A 20923-nucleotide genomic window follows, 5' to 3' on the forward strand; every position below is an offset into this window, starting at 1 on the left:
ATCACAGAAACCCTGCCGTTACCTTTCTGTACTGTATCTCCAGCGCGGGGTCTATTCTTTCCTGGTTGGAGACTATCGGAGGCCTTGTAAAAGTCTTCTTGATTGGATCATCCAGAGCTATGATTTTGCCATCAACTCCAAACCATTTTTTTCCCTAGGAATGAAAATCCAGGTTATCCCCTTCCATGTTTGGAACATTTGTAATTTGACATACAGGCCTTGAGCCAGAAAACTACATGCAGAATCAAGGTTTCTAGTGCTTCTTTCCCAGAACACAAGCGATTTTATCAATCTTTCCACCAGCTGTGCAAATTGAGCTCGGACGGCACCCAAGAGGTCTTGTAGTGTTGATTGGAGTGAAATATAATAATGAATCAGGCCTGCATCTGGGACATTGACAAAAGTGTAAGAATAGCAGCTGCTACATATATGTTGGCCCATCTGCCCCTTTTGAGTGCTTCCATGGAAAGAAAACAAAGTAATAATGAATAAACTGGAAAAATATCAGGCATAGTACAGTAATAGTAATGATTAGTGTGCTTGGGTCAAGTGCCGCTACAAGGGACAGGAGCTATGAGGAAAACCTTGAAAATATAATACCAAGTTCGGCAGATTTATTGATCATATGACACATGGCCTTAAATATTTGCGGTGAATCGGTGCTGAAGGCTAGGCCTTAGCAGGCTAGCCCAGACAGATTCCAGAGCACGCAGACTCTGTTTTCCACCACTTAAATGCACTGGGAAAACATCTGTACTACTGCACTCTTATAGCTAGTGGCACGAGGATGTGGTCGTCCATGTCCTGTGTAATAGTTAGGGCTTGAATGCAGCGTGATTGGCCAAAAGCCTGCATAGATAATACGTTTTAAATGCAGGATTCTGGTAGACGGGTTCATTTAAATGCATATAGAAATCGGAGGACAATTTTAGGAAATGGAATGGTTAATGAAGAAAGCAACCAGGTTACAGATGCCTGTATTAAAGCCATGTTGCTATGCGTTTATCCTTTTTTGGGTCATAATGACAGCTCTTCATTTGGCACAAATTCCATCCGTACCATGTAAATAAACAGAAGATGGTATTACAAAATGGATGAGCACGAAACCTTAGCATGTGTTAATGTCTATGCAGAGGTGACGCTCTCCTTGGAACCCACTTTACAGAAGACAGAGAAACAACTAGCTGCCCCTCACAAGGGTTCAATTCACCCTAGGACGTGGTGGTGAGCCGCCTATCTGAAAGTGGCTAGCAAAAGAACAAAGGGAAAAAATCAACAATTCCATATCTGCCAATAAAGCCTGACGTGTACTAAGTATCCTATCTAGAAAATGCTTAGTTGAAAACACCTTGTCAGGTGGAGGCACATAGCTAGAGGATTAATGAGGAACATAAAGACAATAGTACTACACACAAGTTTATCCACGAGTTCAAATAACAGCTGTCTAGGTTATAATCTTTATTGACCTCGTACGCATGTGTTCTAGGGGTATCTTACCCCCAAGCTTAAAAGGCCCACATTTTTTAATTAATTGGATCTGGTCAATCTGGGTGGCATATTTAACCTCATTTATAGTAATGTCTTATTTGTGAAAGCGCTTTGACGCCCATGGGCTTAAGCACTCTACAAATAAATACATACATACAATAAAAAATAGTGCATTAAAAAGGGACACTGCAGAGCTCTCTATGTAACATGTCTGGAAAAGGTCTACTCAATCTTTCTTTCTCTAACAAGAGAGCTATACAATTAGTAACTTTAGGAAACTGACAGCAGTTCCTATCAGCATGAACAAAACAGCAGGCAATGGCACTACATAAATAAAAGAAATAACAATTATCAAGATCCTTTGATCAAGGCTTTGAAGTGGAGTATGAATGGTCTATTTATCCTCTTCCCTTTCAACATATCAACATGGCTCCTATGCACAGTAAGGACCAGCGTTCGTTAATCTGCCCCACTTGGCACATGTAAGAACGTAGCAGAGATCAGAATTAGAGGGTGTGTGTGGTTTACCTTTTCTTGCTGAAGTATTCGGTTTTCCAATATGTTTTGGTTAGACAATGGCACGTTAGGGCGCTCTCCGATGTACAGTCCTTCATCCTCCAGGTACCTGGGCTGCATGTTTTCTGGCACCTTTTGAGATGCAGGAACTAATGAACATACAAAAGCAATCTTAGGTTGGAAAATGCATACTCCAAAGATGTGCATGTGCAGCAAATGATTTTGAAAAATTACAGAGGCTTAAGAACCTTACGTTTTTAGCACAAAGACCATTATAGGTCATTGACAGATCAACAAATCAACAAACAGTATGTCCTGAAAAAATACATTACTTACCTTTGAAAGTGTTTTTCCAGATTATACCATCTTCCTTCTAGAGACACCACATCTTTGAGAAAAACTCTGGTAGCAGACTAGGTGCACAATTTAAGACAGCCAACAATAGAAACTTGATGCCCACCTCCATCATGGGCACTTTTGCAATTCAAATAACTGATATATGGCATACATTATATACAGTAATTGTATTTCTGATGCTTGTATCTGCTTAGATTTACGTGCTGTGCACAGGCCGACATCTAGTGGTAGGTTCAGAGTATTGCATTCCTATTTTTGAGTTTCTAAAAGGGAAGTCGAGTGAGCATGCTTGCAATACTATCCCTGTGTGAAGTGTATTGTACCCATTATCCTTTACGCGTCAAGGTCCCTCAGACTGCTAATAACATTTGACTCGTATTTGACTCGTATGACGGATTTGGCTGAAAGTCTGCAAACAAAATTGTACTCACTTTTTGCTCAAGCACACTGCCAAACCCGCTGGACAGAACTGGACCAGGTACGAAACAACTTGGGCACTAAGTGTTGACTTGATCATGGGAGGGGGCTGGAGCTGTTGCGTCCAGTAGTTTTTAAAATATTTGACTGCCAAGGGTGCCCCCTTCTCCCAAAAGTACAGTTATATCTCCAATGGTGATTTGCAACTGAGAGCCTGAGAGGCATTTCAGAAATGAAAAAGCAGCAGTTTTTGCTCAAAATTCTTTTGCTAATAACCTTTGACCTGCTGGATGAATTTTGATGAAATTTTGAAAACAACTGTTACAGGAAAATGACAGTAATAACAGCTCCACAAATAATAGTGGTTTAAACTAGCAATTGTTACAGTTACAACATAACTAATTTACAAGTAAGTACACCTTGTCACAGTTTTCAAGACAGGGACTTTAAAGAACGCTCCCTATATGTGTTCCAGCATTAGGCATGGGCAAGTGGTATGGGCAAACTCCCAAACACTCGAATGACCCACTCGGCCTCACAGGATTCTCACAAGAATTACGGTAAGTATTACTGAAGCCAACAGAGTACCTTAGGAGAAAAGAAGAGATTCTGGGTGGATGCCTTCAGGATGCAGCAGCACAGGACCCGCTACCTGGATTCTTGGTCTGGAGATGAAAGATCTGGACACTGGATGGGAACTTGCAGCAGCAGTCGCCATAGGGGGCTTCCAGCTTCTCATGGTTCTGTGGATTTGGCATTCTTTTACAGGCGCCAGATGAAGTACGAATATCGCTGGTTGGATTCTCTTCACCCTCTCAGTCCTGCACTCTGGTGAGGGGACTTCAGGGATTCGAATCGCGTCTCTGGAGGTCCAGCAAGAGTCCACCAAAGTTTCAGCTGGATTCGGACTTCGGAGGACCATACACCGCACACTGGTTTGAGGTATTCATGTTTTGTAGCCCAGCAAGGTCACAGCATGTCGAGGGACGGCTCATTTAGCAGGTCTTCTCAAGACTAGTGGATCTCACCAGCCTCTGGGTAGGAGTTGTCGCCTTTGGGACCCCCAGGTCGCTTGGAAGGAAGGGTTACACCAGGCTCCGGTTACACAGCAGGCTCTCCAGTCGCTGAAAATCATTACAGCCATCTTTTCTTCATCTCCCTCTTCGGATTTAGTTCCAGTGATCGACTTTTCAGCAGATTACAGGTTCGGATTACTTATCAGGAACTATAGCACAACTTCTGCAAACTCTCCCTGCAGTTTACAGAAGGGGCGGTCTGGCTGTCCAATTAGGACAGCCAGCCTCCCAGAGGGAACTGGTTCCTTTCAGGTAAGTAGAAAGAAAGGGCTGCAGCTATTTGGACTCCTCCCTTGCTTCCTGCCATCTCAGGCACTCTGGAGCCTCGGCTGGGAATACAAAGGATTCCCACCAAAGACAAAACTTCAGCCAAGGTTGTTCCCACTGAGAATGGCAGAAGATGAACTCAAACAAAAAGCACATGAAAAATGTCGAAATAAGAAGGAGCCTACTTTCTAGCAGAATAGTGATCTTCCTGTGCATTACTGAGGCTGAGTTCACAGCCTGCAAGTAATAATGACTAAAAGTCATAAAAGTAGTTACACTGCCACCAGCCATTCAAGTTAACTGATAATTGTAACACAAATGTTACCAGGTAAGTAAGCAAGGGGATACATTGCATCTCCCCAGCACTCCACATAAGGTGGGGTGTACTGGCTCACTAAAATAAATGTAAAAGGTATGGGAATCCCACTTTACCTCTTGGGAACATTAGTTCACCCAATAGGTAATAGGAGAAATTACAAAGGGAAGCCCAAAAGGGCAACCCAGCCTAAGCTCAAAGGTTATAGGGAACTATAAGTACAAGCACACACTATGGAGGGACATATAAAGGTCACCATAAAAAGAGTAAAATACTAGGTTTATGGTTATGTTTTGTGCTTATAACGCGCCATAGCCCGCAGGCATCAGGGCGCATTTGTGACAAAAAGACAGCAACTAACAATACCAACAAAACATATATAGAGGATGGGACTAAAGAAAAGTTATAGAACTGGGCAGGTTATTGTAGATGGAAAGGGGTATTTTTGGAGTAAAATCGTCTTGAGCTTTTTTTGAAAAACGTGGAGGATCTTTGAGACTACAGTAGCTAAAACCGGAAAGGAATGACCTCTGCCCCAGCTTCTTTTAGTCCTTGGGCAGATAAGACGATAGGTGTTATTAGATCTGGTTTATCTCCCCTGTGGTTGGAGAGGAAGATCGTTTTTCAAATAAATTGGAGCATGTCCATGTAGGTATTTATGTGCCAAGGTCAAGATCTTTCTCTTAAAAGTAATCCTGGAATTGACAGTGGAGTTCCCTCTTGTCTGTGGTTATGTGTTCCGGTCTAGAAACACCTTTTATATTTCGGACCACGTCATTTTGGAGAACTTGGAGCTTTTGGATACAGTTCTTACTTGCTCCCCCAAGCAGAGCACTGCAATAGTCAATTCGAGGCATTACTATAGCTTGGACCAGAGTTTCACTGTTCTTACTAGAAACATATCGCTTAACCAATCTAAGTAGCCTCAAGTGCTATTGAGATTTATTTATAACACTTGCTGCATGGGTGTCTGCACTCAATGACTGGTCCATTATCACTCCAATGGTGTTAACCTGGTCTAAGATTTTGATGGTCATCAATTATAAATTCTGCATATACCGGCCCCAGTTTTGAACTCGCTTGGGGGGATCCAAAGACCAGTAGTTCGGTCTTTCCCCTATTAAGGCAAAGCCAGTGTTGGGTCATCCAATCTTTTAGTATTAGGTAGATGCTCTGTACCATTCCTATGTCCTCAGTGTAGTCTCCATTAAGTTCCACCAGTAACTGAGTGTCATCAGCATAATTTGTGAATGTGATGCCTGCTTTATACAGGATGTTACATAGAGGGCGTAGGTAGACATTAAAGAGTGCGGGGGATAGACATGGTCCCTGAGGCACTCCACAAGTGGACAGTATGGGCCCTAAAGATGCTTGGCCCCAACATACTCTCAACATTCTGCCTGACAGGAAGGAGGTTAATGGGGAACAGTGACCTACATTGGACAATGTAGCTAGGAGTTTTGTATGGTCCACGAAGTCAAATGCCGCAGATAAATCAAAATGTATTAATAGGTCGGCCTGTCCATACAATCCATCATCTGGCCCTGGAGATCAAGTAGGGCACTCTCTGTGCTGTGATTTATCTCTAAAAGCAGATTGTCGAGGGTGGAGGATGTTGGCCTCTTCTAAGTATTTTTGCAATTGTATTGTGGCTAGGCGATCCACAACTTTCAAGAGGAAGGGTACGTTGGTAATAGGTCTATAATTTGCAAAGTTTTTAGAGTCTAGACCGGTCTTTTTCAACAAGGGAGAAACTACGACCTTCTTGGCCTCTTTAGGGATGGTACCATAACAGAAGGTAGCATTGCTAAAGCGGGTCAGAAAAGGCGAACAAATGTTGGCGCTCTTAAGAATAATTTTGCTCGCCAAGTTATCACCATTACAAGAGGTGGGGGTGTATCTTCTTAAAGACTTCCTCCATAGTCTGGACAGAAATGGCAGAGAATTTAAAAAGCATGGCATCCTCGCACAGGGGGGTTCACACGGGGGTCTCAGTCATGTCAGGTTCGGAAGCTGAGGCCGGTTCGGCCATCATTTTTGCATGAGCCATCGTGATTTTGTCTAAAACATTTTGTTGGACTTGAGCAGTCTTCAAAAAGGTAGGGGAGGTCAAGTCTAATTTCAGATGTGATTTTTCCAAGGTTTTCAAAATTTCGAAATGTTTCCTCTTGCTATTTGAGGATTCCTCAATTTCAGCATTGTAAAAGTTTCTTTTTGCTAGAAGAATGTTTTTCCTCTACTCCTTTTTAATATTTTTCCAATTAGTTTTATTTCCATCTGTCTGAGTTTTGCTCCAATGTACGTTCTGCTAGTAATTTTTCCTGTTTGTTATGATTCAATGTAAACTAGTGCAATAACACCAAAAGGATACAGGTCTGTGGTGGATCAGAATACACTAGTGAATGCACCAATAAAGGATACAGGTCTGTAACCAGAAAAGGATACACTTGAGACGTTTCAAGGTTTTCCGGATTGGAAGGGAAGGACGTCGGATGATTGAAACCTTCCAACTAATGTCACCCCCCCGACTAGTAAAATCGACAGTCAGTGAGAGCTATTAGTGGAAAGGGCGTGTTTGGACTATATCACCAAGCTGTTGATACAAAAGATACCGCATTAGGGCCTTAATATGAATTACCCCCCCCCATAGAGTGTACACTAACCTGTTGATCAGGACAGCCACGAGTAGATTCCAAGGTCAGCAATTAATCCAAAGGAACAACGACAAGGAATGAAGATAGTATGAGGATCTAACCCGGGCGGAACAAGGGCCGCGCTAGTGTCGGGTTGGTGCATACAGGGTAGCGTCCATGAGCCCAATGCACAGTTTATCTTGGTTCACTCAGGAGGTGGAAATGAAGTGGAAATTGTCCAGCTATAGAAAGCAAAACCCCTTTAGTGAAGAAGGCTTAATTTGGGATTTGCAGGATTGAACTGTTAACAATGTAAAAGCCCAGTTTATGCCGGAAGTAGGTGTCTGTTATGATTAGATGGGTAAATGATAAATGAAATGCCAGGTTACAACACTAGGACTAGCAAACAGGAGCAGGATAGGTATTATTATTAATGAGGAAGTCTTCGAGTGAGAAGCTGGGAAGCTTAATTTGCAGGATCGCTTGAGTGGAGTAAGAAGCCACCTGTGAATTAGATGACGGCTCCGACAGAGCAAGTGCTGGAATTCGGACGCCGCTCAAGGAAGGTAGCTGGCACCGAACGCACTGAAGAGGCAATCACACACCGCCTAGAAAACAGGTGTTGCCTCCGACAATGATGAGAAAATCGGCAGCCGCATGTAGATAAGGAAGGCTCCGAATGTAATGGAGGAGGAAATCCAACGCCGCAGAGAAACAGCTGGTGGCTCCTGTTACGTAAGAATTACGTGACTATTAAGTGTTTTTTCTGTAGTTGGCGAGGGCCCCATGGTCGGGGGTTCCCTTATGGGTGGATGCCTAATAGAGGCCTTATAATTCTCCCTCGCGTCCAAAGGCAGCTGGGAGGTTTTCACAATAGTACTTTCTTGAATTATTCAACACATGCGTGTAGCAGACAAAACGGGTATGTGTAATTCCATACCTGGCGTGGAGGACGTGATACAATAGGGCTTCTACTCTGAACAGCAGAGTAGCCAGCACCAGCCACGTCTGCACAGACTAGCACAGACTGGCTAGACTGGCTAGACCCTGAAAGTTAAATAAACGGGCATGCGCATTACAATTCCACTGACGATTGTAGTTTGCTGCGCAATAACGTTCCTCCAATCACGCCTGCAATTAAACCAGCGGGCAGCTCTGGGTGAAAGACGTTTCAGGATAAAAGTGGAATGCACAACAGATGCAAACAATTTGATAAAAAACTAGGTGGTGGATACTTTTTAAAAGCTACTTAAGAAAAACGATTAACTCAGCAGTAAAGTGCAGGGAAATACAATGTGCAAAAAGGTAGTAAATATAAACGTAAGGTCTAAGCAGCGTCTTGCTGCAAACTAAGATTAGGGACCAGGCAAGAAAATTACAAAATCCAAGCAAAAAGTTCTGGGGTTGACACAGGTCAGGAAGATTTATCACTTAAATGAAAATATTTCCTAACACCGCTAGTACCGCACAAATTTCTGCTATTTGAAATTACTTTGAAATTATTGCAGGGAAAATGGAGTTAGAAAAAAAGGTTAACATTTGCAGTGCCTACATCTCCTGGGCAGGGGGAAGTGGATGTTTGATAAAGTAATGGTTTAACATGGCCAGTGGCCAAGGCATGTGGCCCCAAAAGAAAGATATTGTGCAACACGGCCAAAGGCCGCAATTAGTGAGGCCTCAAGAAACTATGCAACATGTTCGACCCGTGGCCACTGCACATGTCTGAAGGCCATGGCTAGTGGTTACAAAAGAAAACTATTGGCAGAATATGTGCAGTGGGCACTGAGGAAGCTAAGGTATAGCAAAACCCTTGAGATTCAGAAAAAAAAACTTTTGTTAAGAGAGTTAAGGTGATCAGATTTAATACAACTCCCATGAAATTCAGCACTCGCATTTCAATGAAGTATAACACAGAGAACAAAAATGTGTCGCACTAACCATACAGTGGGCCTCATTACGACCCAGGCGGTAAGGGGTTAACGACGCCGTAAAAGGTGTAAGGGGTTAACGGCGCCGTAAAAAAGTGTCAGCGCTGTTAAACCCTTAACGCCTGATTACGAGGTCCCTTTGCGGCTCCCGATCTTAACGGCTGGTTTGGACCATGTACATGGTCACAACATGTATAGTGGGAGTTAGGGAGATTTATCAAGGTTATGCTTTATCCCCTCTCCTAGTGAGAACCACCAGCAGTTTTGCTGGACCTCTGGACCTTTTACTGAAATCCTGAATGAGTGGGGTCTTTTTTCACTCAATCATTCCAATGGGCTCTGTATTTTGGAATTCCATTCTTTGTATTGTTACCTGTCCTATCGAGTCTATTTTCCCCCATAACACTTAAAGGCATCTGTATTTTACAATTGCAGCACACAGCTCCTTATGGTAAGTGTTGCTGGGGACACTTAGGGTCCTCCTTTGAGATTCTTTCCTTTATCCTTGAGTAACTACAGTTCTTCAGGATAGATACTTAGTATCTCTCTCAAAAACGTTATAGTCTGAGAGATTGGCACACACCACCTTTTGTGGAGTGCCAAAGGAATACTTGGTATCCCCCTTCTCTCTGCTCCTGTGACTTTTATGTCACATAGACAAACTCCTAGTTATGGCTGGTGGCAGTGGATGTGTCCTACCAGGTATTCTGTGATTTTACTACCACACGCTATATCCATAGCCTTGGTAGTGCACAATAGAGGCACCAAGTACCAACTTGGGGCCACCCTTCTTTTTTTGCCATTATGAGCGTGGTGGTTCTTTGTTAGCCCTTCTTCTACCATTCTGGGAGGGGGAGGCCAGTGTATGTGTTTTGCCTTCAGCTGAAACCCTTGGGTGTCCCTGCCTAGGCTACAGAGTGTCTTAGCAGGCAGGAAGCGGGGGAGGAGTTATCCACCCCTATGCTCTTTGTCTGCCAGAGTGCCTGATTGGGACCAGCTCCCATTAGGGGTCTGGCTGTCCCGACTGGACGGTCAAACACTCCGTGCTGTAAATTGCTGAGGAAGACTGCAGAGGACTGAGTGCTGGAGCTGTATAAAAGGTGAGGCTCTTGGAATGAAAAGCAAGTCGACCACTGGAAGCTGAAGAACCTGAAGAAGAAGAAGACGACCAGAGACGCCTACAGCTCCTTTGCAACACTGAAGCAACCATCGATGTCCTGACCCCATTTTCTGTGCGACAGATGAACTCCGAAGAGGACGACTCCTTCCCTTTGACTGGTGGGAACAACCAGTCCCAAGACGAACTTTGATTTGATTTGAGCCATCTCCCAAGGTCCTGGGAGTTATCAGAGCTGCGGAACACTAATACCAGGACACCTGCTGCCCATTTTGAGTGCAACTTTGTGGAATGGCTGAATCCTTCTAAATCTTTGCTGAGCCCTCAAGCACACTCCAGAGATGCGATCAAATTCACCCAGACCCCCTCAGCAGAGTGTGGGACTGTAGGAAGTGAAGAAGATGGACCGGGCGCATCACATCCTTTGTTGGTGCTGCAGAAAAGGTGCCAAAACTGCAGAGTGATCAGAGAAGTTGATGAAAGCTGTGCCAGAGGTCCACCCTCAAGGCTGCTGCTGAAAGAGCCCATCCATTGTCGTGCCTTTCTTCATCAGACCGATGAATCTGCAGGTCAGGTCCAGAGCTGCAACATCGTGGAGCATCCAGCATGAACGTTTTCTGCAAACCTAAGGTACTGTGGAGACAAAGGCATTGCTTAGCTTATTCCAGAAAGTCGCTTCTGAGCATTGGCGTGCATGTAGAGGTGTCCAAGCAAACCCCACTCTTACCTGCGACTCAAGCTGATGCTTGTGTCCCCTTTAGCGAGTCCTTTAACAGGGTCTCCAACATTGGTTAAATCTTCTATCTTCTTTCCTAGAGACTACAAAGTATCGACAAGAACCTTTGACTTCTGCTGCTTTTTCAAGACTTCAAGCCTCTCCGAACTGCCTCAAGAACCTGAAGCTCTGCTAGGATAAAAATAACCAACTGTTTTCCTTCCCAATAATCACTATGTTATGTGTGTATGCTGACTACTCCAACAGCCTCTTTCTGTCATGAACCGTCGTCTGCGCCCCTTCTGGACTTCCTGGTCCCTGACCCATAGGGGATTGAATACAGTGATCCTTCTAACATGGCCGCTTGAAACGTAATGCTCCTGGCCAGTCTCTACGCTCCACGCTGCATGCTCTACAAAACAGACACGTCCCCGCGGCTCTGCGCATCTCAACGCTACCGCTTGCTGTAGTCGGACGTGTGTTGCCGGAGTTCGCTCGGGGCTATTTTGATTCGTGGTTCCCGGTTCCTTGAATCCCCCGTCCTTCCTCCCATTCCTCTACCTTACCTCCGATTTTCCTGGATTTTCTTCCGCGCTCGGGTCACAGTGTTCCGTGCCTCCGAGTGCAAACTTCATTCCTTCCTGGAATCCACCCTGGACTTCTGAACGCTCCCGGAAGTTGGATAGCGAACCTCACGCTGGAATCCGAGGACCAGCGTTCCCGGTTTGTACAAATCCAGGACCGTGAGAAAGAAGACATCACAGAAGGTCACAAGCAACCAACAAAAGCATGTGAGAAGGGGAGAGACTTGTGACACTTTCTCAATCTGCCTTCCTCTACTCTGCCCTCTGCAACTAACCCAAGACTGCAAGACCTTGGGCCAGGATCTCTCCAGCCCTGAAATCTCTCCACTGTCTCCCGGTGGAAACAAGGATCAAGTTCAAGACCCTTTACATTATTTATTGTTTATTTATAAAGCGCCAAAAGCCCGTGAGCATCGGGGCGCTGTAAACAAACACAAAAGACAATCCATAAAATACAGTACAAAGTTCAGGGGGTGGGCAGAGCAGGAGGGACAGTGCATGAAAAGATTGGAGAGAGTTATCTGAACAGGTGAGTTTTAAGGTTTTTCTGGAATGTCTTCAGGTTACCGATTTCCGACAGAGGGGTGGGCAGGACGTTCCATGATTTTGCTGCTTTGACAGCGAAGGATTTTCCCAGGCCTTTTTCCCGTTTGTATCTGACACATTTGATTTGAATTTTTTCTGCAGATTCTAGAGCCCTGCCAGCCTCATCAAGTGAGATGTGTTTTTTTAGATAACACGGGACAGCATCATATATGCACTTATGTGATAGCGATAGGGTCTTGAAAAGAATTCTGTCACGTACCGTCACCCAGTGTAAATCCTTTCTGTGCTGTGTCACATGTTCACATTTCCAAAGTTTATTTACAGTGCGTGTTAGAGAATTCTCATAGATGTGCTAATTCCCTTCACCTTAGAAACCCCCAGCAACTTTGCTGGATTTTGAGGACTTCATTTGTTTTACCTGGAAAGAGTGTGAGCCTTTTTTCCACACTCATGTATTTTGATGTGTGTTTTACTGTTCTTTGATTATCAAGTTTTAGATAAACTCCATAAGCATCATCTTTTCATGTGTGTTGCTGGAGGGGTTACCTAGTATCCCCTGTTTCTATAAACTTATGTAGCAGTCAAATTGAAATGTTCTTATCGAAATGGCTGTTGGCAGTGGTTTTACAACGAACTACCATGATTTTTCCCGACCGCGAAAAAAGCTAAAAATCACAGGAGCTATGCTTTACAAGATGGCGCCTTCAGCCCCTTTGTTTAAACAGGTCCCGGTCTTCTATTTTCACCATTTCTTTTCTGAAAGGTACTTCTAGAGTTTGTCTCTGCGTGCCAAACTAGGTTTGGTCTATTTGTTTCTGTGCCTTTGGCAGGCTTCAGGACTGAAGACCTGAATACCGCCTCTGGTGCCTGAGTGTCTGGGGTGGGCAGGAAGTGAGGGAGGTGCCCGAAACTCCCTGTGCTTAGTCTCTTAGGAGACCGAAATGCACTCTGGCGTGATTGGCTGGCTGACTATCCGGCAAGGACAGCCACCCTGCTGGGCGAGTGGCAGCTAGGCTGGAATGAATGGGAGAAAACTGTTTAAAAGGTGAGTCTCTTGGACTGGAAAGCAGAGTCGACCACTGAAATGAAAGAACCGAAGATGAACTGGAAGAGCACGGCTGCTGCAATTCCTGGACCGTTGATTTGCCTGGTGAAGCCCTGCTGCAGGGCGACTTCTCCCTTTGAGTTGGCTAGACCAATCAACTCGCAAGCCACCTGGATACCATTCTCTGAGCTGGTTAGGATTAACCAGGAGGAAGGAAACCAGTTTGTGTGCTTGACGACAGCTACTCAAACCGAAGATCTTCCATTTTGCCAGCTTGTTTGACCAGTCCTGGTGCAGTGCAGGAGTCCCCCAACGTCCGCCCTCTTGTCTCCACGACTGAGGCTCAGGGACAGTGAGATCTGCAGGAACTGCCAGGAACCAACATATTCAGCTGCATCATTTCTTCATATTAAGGTACTGTGCCAACTCGATTGAGAGAATTTTCCTCTCGCAGTGAAAGTTCGTGAAACTTTCCCAACTTGCAGGCCTAATCAGCTTGTGACCAAACATATGATTTTTTTTTTCATAACAACTACTTCTGAGAACTTTGGCAAAGACTTCACTGTTTACTACAAGAACTGCTCTTTCCTATCCAGGACACTAGCTGATTGACTTTGGGCTAGGCCTATTGAACTGAATCGAGTCCTCTAGTGAACTGAAACTATTTGCACTGCCTAAGAAAGTATTTGTGATCTTTTTTTTATTAACTTGTGCCTTTGTACTCCTATTTAAAGTAACTGCAATGCCATTTTGCTCCTATTTCAGGGGAGCCTAATTTACTCAGAAACGATTGGTTTGGTATTGAAGTGTGTTTGTGTATGATATTAAGTTGCCTCCTTCTAGTGAATGTTTTCTAAATGACTGTGTAATAAATTATTAAGTGTTTTACCAAGAAACCTTGAGTGCAAGTGTTTACTTGAACCACTGTGATTGTAAGACCTCTGTGTAACATCTTTTACTGCTCACATTCCATCTTGAGATAAGCCTGGCTGCTCAGCTCGCTACCAAAAACTGTGTAGTACAGACTTATACACAAGGTTGGTTTTGCTTACACCTGTAGTCCTAATTGTATGTGGTGGTCCCAGAGGGTACTGCATGCAATTCTGCCCAACAGTGCGCACAGCTTTGATCGGAGTTACCTGGCAACTAGTATTGTGGTCTGGGCAATTGTGTCTGCATTCTTCTGTGACACATAGGGTCGGATGTTTTTTTAGGAGATGCAGGGAGTAATTACAGTTTTTCATGATTTGGTTCACATGTGCATCGATGCAAGTGATGCTTCCAAGTGAATCCTGAGGGTTTTAACCTTCACATGGACCAGTATGTCATGAGTTTCCGATTTGCGAATTGGGATTGTCCTCAATAAGTTTTGCTTCAGGAGGCTTGTGAGCAGAACATCAAAAGCTCCGTTTTTTCCCTATTGATACAGAGCGAATGGTTCACCATCCAGTTTTCAATAAGATGGTATATAGTAGTTAGATGGCTGCATCCATTGCATAGTCAACCGAGATATGAAGGACCAGTTGCGTGTCATCGGCATATTTTGAGAAGAACACGCCTATTTTGTCCAGTAAATCGCAGAGAGCCCTTATGCAAAGATTAAAGCGGAGCAGAGATAAACACGCCCCTTGCAGGACCCCGCACTAGATTGGTGATTTGGGGGAGTTGCTTCTCCCCAGTGAATGCAAGCTTCTCTGTTCAAAAGAAAGGAGAGAAACATTCGAGAGCTTGAGTTGAGCATTGCCCTAGATGACAGAGAGGACGAATATTCCCAATATGCCCTCATCGGTTAACTGTAGCATGTGGGACTGAAGGTCTACTAGTGTGGTCTCGGCACTGTAGTTGGGTCTGAAGCCTGATTGTTTCCAGTGTAAGAGTTTTTCGACTTTAATTATGCCTGATATTGTTTGTATGCTGCTTTATCAAGGATTTTCAGCAGGATATTGCAGTTTGTGATGGGTCTGAGATTTTTGGGGTCCTTGGAGTCTAAGTTAGGCTTCTTTTGAATCCGAGTGATTTCAATGGTCTTAATGCCAATAGATACATTGTCATCCCAAAAAGATTCATTGGTGAATCTGGTTAAAAAGGGGCCAACAAGTTCTCTATAAGAAAGAATTATTTTGGAGGGAACAATTTCTTCAGAGCAGGCTGTGGGTTTCATATTTTGGAGGATATTGATCATGTCGCTAATCTCTAGCTTGGCGAACTTGAAGGAATGGCATGTTTCGCCAGCTGTCTTGTTTTTTTTTCTGAGTCTAGGCTGGTGTCTTCTAGCTTGGTGTCCAACTGTATCGCCTGAATTTTGGATCTAGCTTTGATTATTTTTTCATTTAGGGCAGTTTGGACTGTGATTATATTTTTAGTGGTTGGTGAGAAAGGAATTTGAAGGGCGGTGGGTTTTTCAAGGGATTTGACGATGTCAAAGAGCTTTCTCAGGTTGTTTGGGGCTTTTTCTATTTCATCATTGTAGAAGTTTTTTGCTTCTATTACCTTGTTCTTGTAATTTGTATCTGCTAGTTTTCAAGCAACTCTATTGGGCATAGATTGGTTTTTTTGTCCAGTTGGATTCAAGTTTACGCGTTTAACTTTTTTAGCTCTTTCAATTCCTTGTTAAACCATTTTTGATGAGCAGGGTTATCTCATACCCTTCTTACCTTAATTGGTGCTACCCGATTCACTAGCATTGAGAAGTTAACTTGGTATTTTTCTAGCAAATCGTCTACTGAGTCATTGTCTTGATAGATCATCTAGGAATATCGAGGCTTAGTAGCACCGAAAATTGAATCCGCCAGTCACGAAGTCAAAGTTATGAATAAAACTTTATTCTGTACAGATTCAAATATCAAAGCAGATAGCTATCTGGCTCCCATGCGCCTCACAGTGTGTACCTGCAGACACTGTGAGGGGAGTGAGTACTGGTCATCACAAAGCAGGCAGTATTTATACACAGTCCTGGTTATAGCCCAGCCCATTTCCAAAATAATAAATTACAAATGTGGGTTTGTGCCCAGTTCACATAACAAATATAACAATATTAGTATACACTTTTGACCTGTTGTCCTATCCTTGAAGATTCAATGGTGATGTTGGTTCTCCAGTTTAGGTTGATCCTAGTTTCTAGAAACAAATGCAATAGTTTATTGGTAAGGCACATAGTTTTGGTTTGTCTACCATTCAGTTGTGATGTTTGTATATGGCTGATGTTATTGATGCAGACAACACTTTGACTTGAGGTTCACTGTGGCTCCAAGGTTCCTTAAGGATACTGGCAAACTGTGTTGTATTCAGCTGTGTAGATATTTCCTTGTTTCTTGAGCTTTATGATAAGTCCTGTTCCAAGAAATGCACAAAGAATTTCTTCCAAAACTCTCAGCATTAGTTACTTTGCACTGTATGTCACTGTTTGAGGGAGGATGAGTCTGTAGACATAGATAACACTTTGAATGAGAGTTCATTCTGACTATAAGGTCTTTTTGCACAGAACAAATAGTCTGTTCTTGGCAGCTCTAGTGTTGATATAGGCTCAAAGGTCAGTCTGCTCTGGCAGCTGAAAACATGGTTAATCATTTCTGAACAGAGAGCAAGAGTCAGAATCAAAATGGCTGATGTTTTCCAAAATGGCTTTCAAGTCAATTCTGTCTAGATCTAGTTAAGCATAGATTTTTAATACAAATGCAAAATGGCTTAGGCCAATGTTTATAATCAGGCAGTATTTATGCAAATATGGTTTAAAACAAACCCTCCTTTTGGCCTAAGTCAAGAGCATAATTCAAACAGTTGCTGGATTCAAAAACATCAATTGCCATTAACTCTTTAACAGTCATGTCCTGCATTACTGTTACGCTCACCTGGTTCCCACGGGGCCGTGGACCGGAACTGGGCCACTGTTGTTCCCACCAGCGTGACGTGTAGCGCCGAGATGACTGACTGGACTGGCCCGCTCAGCCTAGTTTGTCTGGCTCACAAGAATATTCTTCTGCAAAGGAGAAGAGGAATTAACCACCCGTGGAATTGAGTGTCAACCCACCTTCCCCACTCCCGTTGTCTTCCCACAGATCACTCTTGATGTCCCCTCCTTAGTCTCACCTGATGGTTTGGAAGGATGAGCTCTCCATCCTGCGTCGACCGCAGGGGCGCGTTGATGACCAGTTACTTCACTGGCGTAGAGGAATTGGTGAGTTCCAGTATTGACTCTAAAGTCCAATTGTTCATAAGAGTTCAAATGTCTGATCTTCACTCTGTCCGATTCCTTGCAGGTTGCCGATTAATCCACTCGAAGATTTCCAAATGGCAATTGGTAAGATTCAGGTAAGTCTATTGTGGTTTTCCCCTTAGGGGCCGGGGTACGGCGATGAAGCAGAGTTGACTGCGCCGACCCGAGATGAGGTGAGTACCTCCCGTGGTAAGTCTTTGGGGGTAGCTTGTATAGCCTTAGAGAGTCCCCTTGCTCACCTTGCTGTCTTTGTCTCCTTAGGTGTCGGAGGGCGGCCGCGAGATGAAGAGAGCGAGATGGAATGCTGAAGTACCGCCAAGCAGGTGAGTTCAGCGCGGCGCCATAGGAATGCAAAGCGATGCTTCAAAGACTTCTGTCTTTCAGTTCCGTGGCAAAATGGATCAGGATTCAGGTAAGGATTAAAGTTAAAACTCCTGTTCTAACCTTTATCCTTCTTTTCTTCTTGTTTCAGCACTCCCAGGACTGAAGCGGGCGTGGCTGAAGACTAGAGTTGCTGAAAACACGGTGAGCGTTGCGCTGCAGCAAGCAGAATAACGCAAAGCACGTGTGGCTGTCCGGGCGTGGTTTAAATAGCCTTGGAAGAAGATCCAGGTAAGTATTCTTCCACAGCCCCACCCAAGTAACAAAATAGTTCCTTCAGTAAAATAGTCCCTCCTAAGCCTCATTTGGCTTGAGTCTTCATGCAGCATGGTCTGCCTCAGGTGAGTATGCAGCATGGTCTGCTTCAGGTAAGTTATCAATAATGAGCCTGGCGCCCATGGCACCAGGACTGACTTTATCTTTATGAGCCTGGCGCCATAGGGTCCAGGACTGCACCCAAACAGCCCCTAACTGGGGCTTTTGGGCATGCTCCAAGTGGCATGATGCCTGCTTCCGGGGCTGCTGGGCCTGGTCTGGTCTTCCGTGGGCAGGCATCATGACAATTACTAAGGCATTGGTTGCTTTTTCAGGCATTTGTACCTTAGGTCCTAGTTTACCTACTGCTTGTGCACAACATCCTCCTAACATGGAACATATCACAGGGAGGCATTGTACACAACAACAACAGAACAGTAGAATACCAAGAATCACCATTAAGACTTCAAAGATCTTCCAACCCCATGATCGTAAAAAGTCCCAGAACCAAGTACTAAGATTCCAGTTTCCCTCTGGGACATGTACTTCAGTACTCAACATATGTAGATTTTGAATTGCCTCGAATATGGTAGAGGAGGAGTCGGGTACCAAAACACAGTATGCAGATCCATTTTGCATACCCCACCACGCTGAGCTAGAATGACGTCCAACACCATTCTATTTTGAAGGGCCACTAATCTAATGGCCTTTTGCTCTAGCATCATGTTGTACAGTATATCGGTGGTCCTGTTGATGGTTTTCTCCAGTACCTTTGTTAGTCTTCTAATATCCTCAGAATTCATTATTTGTCACCAAAATGGCACAAAGGATTTTGCTACATCACCCAAGACTTGTAAAGGAGTATCTCCATTCTCATCCCGCCTTGGACAAGCTCTAGAGACTTCAGAGGTGCTAGCCACATATACCCCCGGTAACAAGATACCCAAATAACAAGTACCCTGCCAATCTCTAGGTAACCAATGATAAGCTTCATCGCCACAAAGTAAACAGTGTCTCCTACGTACAAAGGTCTGTCCTCACTGGTTAGATTTGCAATGTTGGTACAACCCTAGAATGTACCCATTGGCTGAGAACCCTCCCTTTGTATGCAGAAGGAAACAGAGTTGGGGCTATGATTGATAGTATAGGAAGGAGGCATGGCATCCCGGGTTCCTATGGGGGCCAGCTTGAAAGAAATCAGTGATTGAAAAGCTCTAGAGAGACTATCAGAAGGCCTAATAGAAGAAACATTTAGTTTGCTCCCATTTGCAAAGAAGGAACATCCCAAAGGTGTTAGGACTCGTTTCTCAAACTCATTCAGATTAGTCCCATCAAAGTTCCCAGAAATACTGTCATTCCAACGGCCAAAGAATAGTGCGCTTAGTGAGGCATAGCAAGCAGTTGTTAAAGGAAGAGGATGAATATACCAGCCCAACCCATTTTCCCCCATGTTGTGGCAAATGTGAACATACCCAGCAATTCGTTCTGTTTAGAATCGCATGGGTCGCATTCATAATCAATAAAAGAGTATTATTATGATAACCCATGTCTATGTCAGGAGTCTCTAGGAGGAAGAGTGTGCAGCTGCATGAAATGTGGAGACACAATGGAGATAATTGCAGTAGGTAACAAAGTCTCAAGTGGACGCACCCCTTCAATGTACCATAACCCAAGCGCAATTATAATGACAAAAAGGACCAGTACTGTGATCAAAAACCAATGGGTCCTCAGGGACCATGATCTCCGATGAACAGATTCTCTGTCAGCCACAAGACCGGTAGCTTTAGGAAAGCTAGATTTAGGAAAGAACATTGTTTCTCAGAGTCCGTTTAGAAGCCTCTCCATCAGGCTCTTTTAGTTCTTCAGTCGGTGGCCCCTGACCACATGGCCTATCTTGCTTGAAGGTAGCTTTGCCGGTCTCTGCCTCTCATTTATGTTTCAGCGGAAGAGTGACAAGGGACTGGCTGAACAATGATTCCTTGTGGGCACAGCCAATGCTGTGCTGTAAGTCTGGTGCCTCGGACACAGATTGTACCTCAAGACTCCAGGTACGGCGTTATCTGAGAACAGAGTGTCGTTACTTCCTGAAGGAAGTGATGAAGCTGAAGCAAGATTGTTCACCGGTGCAGAAAGATCTGAAGAAGAACTTGACGGCAAAACAGCAGTCTCTCCAGGCCCCATGGGCTCAGGAAGGATTTCCAGGACACCCTCAGTGTCGGTTAGCACAGATTGTGATGCGGAACAGAGTGAACAATTTCCTTCTCTTCTCCTTTGTCGTGAGGCAGAGGAAAAGGTATTTTCTTGATGTGGGTTGCGTGAATCCAGTGTTGTTTTCTGTTTACTCGTACAGCGGTCTGCGCGGCCAATAGGACTTGGAAGGGTCCTTTCCAGCGAGGTGTGAGACAGGATGCTCTTTCAAATGACTTAGTGAGCACCCAGTCGCCGGGTCAAAGTCGATGACCTGGCCCCTCGTATTTTACTGGGAGGGCTTCTCGCACCCATTGATAAATCAAATACAAGTTTTGAGTTAACTGGTCATAGTACTCAGAAAGGAGTAAATGTTCTACATCTTTCAACCATTTGGGTTTGGATACATTCCAAATATTGTCTGGTCTCTCCATGATTATCTCATAGGGAGAGAGCCCAGTTTTTGTTTGTGGGGTCGTCCGCATGGACAATAGAGCTATTGGTAAGGCATCTGGCAATTTCAAATTGCTACTGGAGCAAATATTTGCCAATATGTTCTTCAGTATACCGTTATGGCGTTCTTCAAGTCCGGCACTCTGAGCGTGTCTGGCCGAATGGAACCGTTTATCGATCTGTAATCCCGCGCATACTTGCAGGATGACAGCAGCAATTAAATGTGGACCATTGTCCGACCAAATGACCCTAGGCAAACCAAACCGAGGAAAATATTACTTCAGCATGGTTTTCACCATTGTTATTGCTGTGGCATCTTTTAAAGGGAAGGCTTCAACCCATTTGCTGAAAGCGCAGATAACTACCAGAACATATTTGTAATTCTGACAATGCTCCATCTCAATAAAATCAAAATGTATAACCTCAAAA

General features: G+C 44.2%; 1 protein-coding gene across 2 annotated transcripts in view; it reads right to left on the reverse strand.

Annotated features, from left to right (window-relative positions):
- Positions 1-20923, reverse strand: part of CC2D2A (coiled-coil and C2 domain containing 2A) — a 1164962-nt gene that overhangs the window by 891001 nt on the left and 253038 nt on the right. For both annotated transcript variants that reach the window (XM_069631936.1, XM_069631935.1), the window contains exons 9-10: positions 2017-2153; positions 23-154 (exon numbers count right to left, since the gene is read on the reverse strand). In XM_069631936.1, the coding sequence (XP_069488037.1) occupies positions 23-154; positions 2017-2153 (269 nt within the window). The remainder of the gene's footprint in view (positions 1-22; positions 155-2016; positions 2154-20923) is intronic.

This window comes from Ambystoma mexicanum, chromosome 6q, assembly GCF_040938575.1.
Source record: "Ambystoma mexicanum isolate Mex_15411 chromosome 6q, UKY_AmexF1_1, whole genome shotgun sequence".
Taxonomy (NCBI): Eukaryota; Metazoa; Chordata; class Amphibia; order Caudata; family Ambystomatidae; genus Ambystoma; species Ambystoma mexicanum.